At 44.6% G+C, this 10,478-nt stretch overlaps 1 protein-coding gene across 1 annotated transcript in view; it reads right to left on the bottom strand.

Moving 5' to 3' along the window:
* Positions 1-756, bottom strand: part of LOC101753998 — a 2,946-nt gene extending 2,190 nt beyond the window's left edge. The window contains exon 1 of the mRNA XM_004955893.3: positions 437-756. Within this exon, the coding sequence (XP_004955950.1) occupies positions 437-528 (92 nt within the window). The 5' untranslated portion in view covers positions 529-756. The remainder of the gene's footprint in view (positions 1-436) is intronic.
* Between the last annotated feature and the right edge of the window lie 9,722 nt (positions 757-10,478).

Below are 10,478 nucleotides of genomic sequence, written 5' to 3'. Positions count from 1 at the left end.
GGATAGAAGAAAAGGGGAAAAAAGGAAGTGATAGAGGACGAGTTAAAGGGTAAATAAAAAAGGTTGTTTAAGGAATCATTGTAACGCCCCCCCCCCCCCCCCCCAGAAACTTGAGCACAAACTTTGGTACAATCTCAATTCTCAACCGCAGCAGAACTCCCTGAATTACTCTGCTTCCCTGAGAAATCGCAGTGAATTTACTGAATTACCCTCCCCTAAAAGCCCACACTAAAATATTCCCTAACGAAAAGGATAAATTCCCTGACTTTTCCACAAACCGGGGGACCTCTCCAACTCCAACGCACTTTCCCCAATTTCAGCACGGGGCCAGGGCTCATCCGAAAACCCCGCATCAAATGGGGCGCTGGAGAAACAAACCAAGAAACGCCCAGAATAGCGCGGAATCCTGGGCGGGCGGAGGAGTAGAGATGCTCACATGGCGTTGGCGTGGTGGATGTCGGCCTCCAGGGCCTTGAGGGGGCCTCTCAGCGGGAGCTGCCGCCCCAGCTCGCCCCGCTTCGTCGCCATGGGACGGACCCTCCAAGAACTCGATTTCTTGGACCCCGGGGGCAGTCGCTAGCCCCCAACGCCAACAGGCTGCGTCGGGCCGTCGGCTTCCTCCCTTCTCCCCCGGGTAGAGAGAGAAAGCGCGCAGCTTTCCCTTGTGCGGAGGGATAGAGAGGGAGTCAAGAAAGGGGTGAAGAGAGAGAGAGGAGGGGTCGGAGCAGAGGAGAGAAGCTTGTGGAGACGGAAAGGCCGATGGATGACTTGGGTGCGGGACCCCTTTTGGACTGTTTTTTGTACGTGCAAATCGTTTGTTTAAAGACTGGGTTTTTTTACGCTATAATCGGATGATAAGTCGCGGCGATTACGGCCTAGGGAAAAAATATAGTAGGCCCGGAGTGGCGTGATCCTTCATCGGGGAGGCCGTAATGCCGTTTCATCGCCCCGGAATGGGTGCAGTGAAAAAGTTCTTTTTTGATGCCTGACGTGCTCTCAACTTCTTCAAGGACTGGATCAGTGTCTTCGTTAAAGTAAAAGTAATTTCAAAGTAGACATTTTACGCATTACAGTACGTATTTTTAAACTGAACTATTTTTTTTTAATAAAAATGATATATGTCGTGACTTTGTTAATACTAAAGATGCGTCGAACCAGTCTTTAGGATGTGCTTATACAACAGGTAGGATGTGAGTGTAGGGCTGGAAAATAGATTGGATAAATCTTGTCCATAGACAACAACAAATGAGCAACCTTTATATAAGAATTTTTTAATTTATCTCGGTTTATAATTCCCAAGAAAAAGGCTCAATGGTCAAACTCCAGCCCAGTAACACTCGTGGCCCAACAGGCCCACGAGTGACCACAGAGAGCTTCGAAGCTGCACTGCTGCCTGCCTGCGGCCTGCCTGTTGTTTTCCTGTCCGTGCGAGCACCAGGCCGGTCTGCTTGTGGCTTTCGTTTGAAACCCGAGAATTCCTTTGGATTTAAAATACATCTCATTTTTTACAACATTAAAATAGTTTAATTTAATAAAATAATCATAGTATAAAAAAATCATGAAATTTAGACTAAGTGAAGATTGCTATGTGGTTTATGAATTCTGTAAATTGAATAGGTAACTATGATTCAGCTCAGATTGAAAACTAGATAAAAGCCTATGTTTCACAAAAGAAACTGATAAGAAACAAATACATACCATATATAAGAGGAAAGCTCCTATTCCATTTTTTTCCCCTCTCCCACCACTAGTTTAATTTCAGAAAATAAGCATACTACAAAAAGTCATGAAACTTAGTCTAAGTTCCAAACACGTCCTTTCATTTTGAAGATTGCTGTAGTTTATGAATCCTATTTAGAGCAGTAAATTGAATAGGTAACTATGATTCAGCTCAAATTAAAAAATAGATAAAATCCTATGTTTTCACAAAACAATGTGATAAGAAAAAAAATGCATTCCATAGGCGGAAAGCTCCTATTCTGGTTGTTTCAAATCATTAGTAGCGTAGTATGGATTGTTCAAAAATCCTAATTGGTCCTTGCAGGCCAAGATGGATTATATTTTATCGAATGGTATAGCTAAGTTTGGAGCAATTGCTCTATACACTACCGGAGAAGTGAGCATTTATCCATGGTGTTAGTACCAGAGGACTTTGGTTCGGTACTAACAACGGAATTAGTACCGGTTGCAAACTTTCGATCCTCGAAGGCCTTTTAGTAGCGGGTCAAAACAACACCCTATACTAAATGTCACCCTTTAGTACCGGTTGGTGTTATGACCCGATACTAATGCTCCTGGACCATTTAGTATCGGGCAATAACACCACCCGGTACTAAATGACACCATTTAGTACCGAGTGGTGTTATTGCCCGGTACTAGATGGTACTCTACAAAGTACTTCAAAAGGAAAGCATATCTAACTCCATCACATGTGTTGTGTAGGTAAGATGGTAAGAAAGGAAAGCATATTATACGTGACATTCACATGACTTGTGACTAATTGGACCGTTTAGTACCGGTTGGATGATCCGGTACTAAATGGTCTTGCATTTAGTACCCACTACAAGAAATGTGTTGATCTATGATGAAAATTTTATAACACAGTCATAGATCTATGACGTTTCTGGCTGAAAACGTCATAAAGTTTTACATCCGAGCAAATTTAGCGACAAAGTCACGGAACGTCATAAAAGTTGCCACTATAGCCAAAAAGAAATCGTCACTTGCTGTTACATGGTGATTTTGTGATAATATAAGATCCATGAAATCATCATAAACTAACCAGGGTCCCACATGTAAGAATTTGTTGAAAAATAAGGTGTGCCAAAATGTCATAAACTGAGGGGGATCCCCATGCAAGCATGTGTTGAGAAATTAAGTGTTCCAATTATTGACGCTCACTATTGACACACTTTGACCCCTGTTTATCTTCAATAATGACATGAATTTAATACCTAAACTATTGTTTACACCTAATAAACCGGTCATTTTCACATATGCAACGTATTTTGGAGGATGTTGTGTTTTTGCAGGAAATTGGGCCTAAAAGCATATTTGTGGATAAAGCACAGAACGAGCTCGATCGAGATGAAGGTCAGCGGGCCCAGGAAGGGGCTAGGTCGATCGGCCTAAAGGAGCTCAGGCCGATCGGCCTGGCACCCTCTGGCGCCCCCGGTGCCCATCTTGTAAGCAACCCTCCAACATTGCTTAGGGGCTAAGTTTATGAAAATATGGTAAGGACTAGCTCGAGATCAAAGAGGGATCGGAGAAGATCAAGCGAAGATTTGGAAAGTCATTGAATATCAATCTCATCCCGAAGTTACCGACGTGCCAAGCCCACATGCAAGTGAAAAGAAGATTCCATAGCACCTAAGGAGACTTGGAGACGAAGCAGGACGCGAGGGGCCAAAAGGAAGGCCCAGGCCAATCGGCCTGGACCCTCCCAGGCCAATCGACCTGGGGGTTTCTTTCGCTCCCTTGCCTTTCAATTTTTGCCACGCGCTCTTTGGACTATAAATACCTCGAAAAATCCATTGAGCCCCATATCCAAGATGACATACTCGACATGAAGCAGCAGAGAAGCAAAAGAAGCTTGAGGGACACCTCTCCGGAGAGCTGAGGGCCGTGCAGTTGTCGGAGGCTAGCGTAGGCGAACCTCTGCTGACATGATCACCCTACGAGGAAGATCACACTGATGTTCTGGAGCTAGAAGTCATCAAGATCAAGGTAGGATCCCGGTGATGATCTTGTGATGTACAATCATTCATGGTGAAGTAATAGATGTGATCATGTTCTTAGCAATCTAAGTATCTCCTTTGATAGTTTTATGCTTTATCGGATTTGCTTGCTTTTAAATCTATAAATCGATGATAGATTGCCTAGGGTGTTCTTATGGTCGTGGTGACTAGATTTGCATGCCTGATCTACCGATAAGTATGACATATTTTTATGATCATGCCCTTAACCTGCTTGCACTGATAGAGGTGATCGTGACAGGATCTTTGTTGTGTAAGGTGGGGGGTTTCGGGATCCGGACCAGAGGTGTAGATTTAAAGATGCTTTTTACTAAGATCATATCCGTGTTGCTTTGCTATCCATGCTCGAAATTATAACATATGCATAGTCTAGGTTGCTCTAGATTGGTTACCTTTGCTCTATCTATTATGTGTCTGTATATGCTTAGTATATTCGATTTGAATCTCTCATAAATACAAAGTTAATACTAACAATGCTAGTTGAAATAGATCTTGTGCTATAAGTTCCATGGATTGATAAAACTTAGGTTAATACTCTGAGGGAAGAGCTACAACTGATCCGTACGTTTGCGGTTCTTAAATTGCCGTGCTAACAGCTGTTAACAAGATTTTCTGGCACTGTTGCCGGGAAATAATAGTCAAGTTCTAGTTTAACTATGCATCTGTAGATATAACTTTTTGTTCAAGTTTTTTCAGTCTTTTCTTTTTAATCTTTTTTTTTTGCTATCTCAATCAAAATTTCAAATCTAATTCTTTTATATATGTGTTTGCTTTCACTAACGCTATCAGGAGATGGATGGCTACCTCTCCAACAAATCGAAAAATTTTGTGGATGATTTAGAAAAACTTTACAGGCAAGGAAGACATTTAGCACAAGCAAGAAAGCTAGAGATCGAAGGTTCAGCTGTTAAGGAAGAATTGGAAGTGTCAGAAACATCATCATCATCATCGTCGTCGTCGTCGTCGTCGTCTACTCCAAAGTTGACACCACCAGCAAGTCCAAGAGGAGTAGTGGTTGCTCTAGAAGTACCGCAAGCACCTACAATGGGAGATCAACAACTGGAGTGAGAACCTACTATCGGGGAACTTTGCATCCCAAACATCAATGACTTACCTATCCATGAATTGGGTAGTGGCAGCCGACCGTTTGGGATCGATACTTCAAGATTGAGGATCTTGTAGAGTTCACCTTTTACTGGTAAGTAAGATGCTAATCTTCATCTACAAGCGTTTACGTAGCTATGCAACACCTTCGACGTGGATGGAATTACTCAGAATCAACTAAGGGCAATGTTATTCCCTTACTCTCTACTTGGAAGAGCGCTTCAATGGTTTTACTCTCTACCAGTGGCAACAATTCAGAATTGGGATGAGTTGATGAAGGCTTTCTTAACTGAACATTATTCACCAACCAAGACTTAGAATCTCAGAAGCACAATAGCTACTTTTGCTCAATATACTTTCGAGACGATTGCTGAAGCTCATGAGCGCTTCAATGATTACGTCCGTGCAGTTCCACACTATAAGTCCCCGAATGAGGACCTAGTCCAGAAGTTCTATCAAGGGCTGACACCAGCATCAAGGGCAATTATCAACGCATCGGCTAGAGGATCAATTATAGACCTCACCCCAACTCAAGCTTTCAAGTTATTCAAGAAGGTTGCAGACAACGATGCATGGGTATCATCTAGGCGCCTATTCCTAGCTCAACCTACTAGAAATATGCAAGGAGTGTTGCAGGTGGAGCGTGTTCAATTAATCAAAGGGAAGATCGAATCATCAATGAGGAGACTGGAGAAGATGGAGATAAAAGAAACAGAAGATCCAGAACGTTTGGCGGGAGTTAGGAAGCTTAAACTAGCTACATAAGTAGAGATGACTTCAAAGGAGAAGGCACCTACCCCAGCTTCGGAGATTGAAATGGAGGATCTAGAGTTTGAGATGGTCGATCAAGATGACAGAAACATTCTGTCAGAGAAACCATTCTTATTAGATCACATTATTAAGTACACATACATGATACATCCCCACAGAGCCACACTCGTACAGTGGCACAAGTACACACACAATAATGAAACATTACATATTTTAAATACTAAACTGGTGCACTATCACCAGGCACCGACAGGCTAAAACCACTAATCCAGATGATACAAATTAAGTCATCTTTGTTACATGAAAGTGTCACAACACGCAGATGCAATGCATCGGACACAGACATGGCAACGAGAAGACAACGGACATGGTCATGAAGATGGATATGGCATAAGCTTATTTCAGCATACCTGCGGCAACATGGAATGCAGCAAAATGAGCATCGCTGCGGAGATAGTCCTCTAATGCATGATGCCTAGCCCTCGAGTCCATGGTAACACGACCCGAGCGACCAACGTAGGCGCATGCTGCAGGATGTCACGAAAACCCCAAACCCGGTGAGCAAGATGGCAGAAAGGGCACACAAAGCAACCATTGCGATGCACACTAGTGTGATCCTGAACCTGCAGCCAAGCAAACACAGATTTCTTCATCTCCTCCATTTCATCCTCGTCCGCTTCTTCCATATGGATCAACAAAGCCTGGCTGCTGCGGAGGTGGCACAACAATGAAGTTGCCTGCTCTGTTCGCTTGACCAGCCATCCTCCTACAGACACTTACCAACAGAACTAAAAATGATAAGCAATGATGATAACCTATAAACAAGATGCGGAAGCTATGAGCTCACCTCTCATAAGGCACAGAACCAAGTAGGTCGCCTAGCACAACCAGTAACAATGAGTGTAACTATGTAAGATGAAGACCCAATGAGAAAAATTTTTAGGGCACGCTTATTTATTGAAGCACCATGAGTGATCATGAATCCTGCTACAAGTATAGGGCGGAATATGTAGGCTTTTGTTCATGGGTAGGCATGCAAAATATTCGGCGGGTACACGAGTGCGCTTTGGTCAAGATAAAAAAACAGACGCGTAGGCATTATAGTTGGAGAAAGTAGTTGTTCCCCTTTGTGGTTAACGACTGGAAACGCACCTAAGTTCACTGAAGCGTGGACCTCTTCTAGATATTCATCTCCCACCAATGTTGTATGCAAGATGAAACACACCCAACTTCACTGACAAATGGGTCCGATAAGAGCACACAATCTTGTTAGTGACTCCGCAACAAGTGCAGCTTGCCAAATTTTCATTTTGTGCCCAAGAACTTGAAAGAGGGATCTCCAAATTTTGTGTTCCCTTGCCTCCTGCCAAATAATAAAAACATGGCTACTGCAGGGCCCCTCCAAACTCCCATCTTGTATTTCCAAAATCAGCACTCTCCTTTCTGCTGGCTATAAAGTCCAACTAGATCTGTAGTGGTGGCTGACCTCGGCGGCCACGGGGTACCTCAGCGGCGGTGGCAAGCTCCACGGGCAGTGGGCATCATGGTGCGCCATGGTCAGCGGCACTCTTGGAGGAACATCTTAGCATCCTTGTAGTGGCTGTGCCCATGCTGGCGCAGCTGAGCAGTAGCGAGGATGTCGTGCGAACACTAGCTGCCCCGTCCAACCATGCGCCACTGCATCTTCGAGCTCCACAAGTGAGAATCTCATTTCTTTTCTCTGTAGTCCTCTCCAATTTTCTGAATCTACATCTATTTCACCGAAGAGCACTCTGCTCAAGTTTATTTCTGTCTGGAGCGGAGCCTAGTTACGCCTATGTGTGGCCACAGTCCCCATGCTGCTGGAGTATTTCTTTAGCAAATAGTAAATTTCACGGTGTATTGTGTTAGATTTTAGATCCTTCTCTTACCTTGGCTGCTCTAGATCTATCTGCAAGGGCAGAATCTATATTTCTATGATCATGGTACATTCTGTTCCTTCCTTATATCTAAGACAACTGACCAAATAATTATTGTGCAGGGCCTAGTAACACGTTACTACGTTGCTAAAATTCAATCACATGTCGTGATATGTAACTAAATAAGTGATTATACGCTCCTGTATTTACTTTATTCAATTGCTTTGTTTAAGATTGAAGTTTGACTTCTGCTTCTTTCATTTGTAGGCTGAAATATTGAAACAATCCTTGGGGTTGCAGTACCAAATTCTGATCCTCATAATTTGCAGTCAGGTCCCTCCTTGATTATGTGGTCGTGCAGCCAGCCTCAGCTACAAGCTGAAGATCTGAAGTTTTTTTGGTAGGGCTACAAGAAGTTGCAGAACTAAGTCAACAAGTTGTTGAATAGGAGCAAATGTTGAGCAACTTGAAGATGAAGGCACAAGCTTCAGATGTAGCAATGAAAATGCAGCCTAAGAAGATTGAGGGTTTGAAGAAAGCAATAAGAGAAACCAAGTATCTCCTTCATCAACTGCTAAACTTCAGAGGGTAAGGTTATTGTGTTTCTTAGGCATATGCTCATGTCCTTCCAGCTGCTTGTGCTGGTTTGTGAGTATTTTGGTTTGTGCTCAATGTGTTTCTAGGTCAGCTTTGTTCTTGGTCAGAGAGATATCATGTGTAGTGTTTTGTGATCTCTTATGGATAATATGCTTGTGCTTGTTCTTTGGTCATGAATAATAATGTATGAAGTGTGATGAGAAATATTTTTTTGTATATGTGGTATGTAAAGATTAATTGTGCTGTCAATTACCGAATTAATTTGTATACAATATTAAATTAGATTATATTTTAATTAACCGCTACTTGGGCTGCACCCGAAAATAACTGGGCTCAAAATTTCGTGGGCTCATCCCCTTAGCCCATTATTTCGTGAGCCTAAACAAAGGTACGACGCCAGCAAATGTTCAGCTAAATCTATTAAGAATTAGGCCTAAACAAAATTATGACGTTAGCATATGTTGCGCTTGATCCAACAAGAATTGGACCTTTATGACGTTAGCAATTATTGGGTTCGGTCCAAGAAGAATTGGGCCTAAATAATCTATGACGACAATAATTATTGGGCTCGGCACAAAAAGAATTGGGTCTAAATCAATCTTTGACGACATCAATTATTTGGCTTGATCCAACAAAAACTAGGCCTAATTCAATCTATAACGAAATAGTTTGTGACAATCGTCATGCCACATCAGACTACGGTCCGATGTGGCATACTACACAGGAGCCAGTTTATGATGACTTGTGGGACGAATTTTCATTCGCACCGTAATAAGGAATGTCACTAGTCGTGGTTTACGATGCTTGACTAATGACGAAAGGTTTTCGTCACTCCCGCATCATAAATCACAATTTATGATGAAAAAAATGTTTATGACACTTTTTGTTTGGCATAGATCGGAAGATTTCCTGTAGTGACTACCAAGCAGTACCAGTGACAAAACCGGTAGTAAAGGGAGGTTTTCAGCCAGTAGTAGGAGTGAGTTGTAGTTTATATGCATGACAATATGGGATATGGCAATATAGTTTTTTCGCACGTAGCAACGTACGGTACGATCGTAGTTCGATAAAAACCAAATGCATACCATGGACGGAGAACTCATATTCCAGTTTTGTCTTCGCCCACCACTAGCCTGATCCCTCTCAAAACGGAAAAAGAAAAACTCAACCCAGGACCCGCCCATATGTCAGTGACTAATGTCAGTGACTAACTTCGTAGACCTGACACGCCAGCCTCAGCTCTAAGCCCTTTACAGCTGTCTTTCCAGCTCTCACAGTCACAGTTGGTGGGCCATGGGACGTTCTCCACGGCAAGGCAGATCACAGGCTGTGTATCTCAATCGTGTCGTCGCCATGTCCGGCCAGCATAGCCGACCAATATAGGATCTGTTAGATTGATCTCTTTCCCGATTGGCCCAAAGGCCAATCAGGATCTTGATCTGCGTCCTGATCGGGGGCGCTCACCCTATCAATAGGTGGTGGACCCCTATCGCGCTGCGCTATATAAACAGGGTGGGGGGACCCGGCTCGGCTCACGAGGTTCGCCGTAGCCTGCCGCCCCCACCGACACACACCTACCGATCTAGGTTGCGCAGTAGCGGCGGGAAGCATCACCGCCACCTCACCGGCGACCGGAGTCGGCACTGCGCATCGCTGCCTTGCGCAGACTCCATCGACAGAACCAGCGATGGCCAGCAGCTCTGCTGCTCCCACCTCTAGGGGTGAAGGTACCCCATTTCCCTCTCACTCACACTCGGCACTCACCAGGAACACCATGCCCCTTATAGCTCTCTCGATCCCGACTAGATGTGCTCTAGAGATCCTAGGCTAGGCCCTAACAATGGTATCAGACACCTCCTAGACGTTCTTCTAGACCGGGAAAAAGAAATAGATCGAGAAAAGAAGAAGATCGAAACAGAAACAGAAAACTGAAACCCTAACCCTAACCCTAGATCTAAAGAAAAGAGAGACGCGGGAGACTTACCTGTCGTCGACTTCACCGCCGCACGTCCACCGACGGCGAGCGGCAAAGGCCGGCCGAGCCTCGGGCTCGCCGGGGAAAAGGTTCACCCGAGCCGCCGGAGCATCCGCTCGGGGCTCGGGTGGGGCGCAAAAGCACCACCACAGGACCGCTCAACGGCGGCGCGCCCAACCCTCGGGTGGACGCGCGCGCCGGCGAGGGGACCCGCGGTGGCGCCGGCCCCTCTGGATCTCCATGGTCGCCATGGCCCTCTGGATCTCGACTTTTCGGAGTTTTGGAGGGAGGAAAGGGGGAGGCTAGAAAAGAGGGGATGGAGGGGGCTGCCGCGGCCGTGCGCCGGCGGATGATCCCTCTGTGGCCTCCATCGGTGTT

This window comes from Setaria italica, chromosome II (assembly GCF_000263155.2).
Source record: "Setaria italica strain Yugu1 chromosome II, Setaria_italica_v2.0, whole genome shotgun sequence".
Taxonomy (NCBI): domain Eukaryota; kingdom Viridiplantae; phylum Streptophyta; class Magnoliopsida; order Poales; family Poaceae; genus Setaria; species Setaria italica.
Note: the sequence above shows the minus strand (reverse complement) of the source record. Positions and strands in the feature narration are given on the sequence as shown.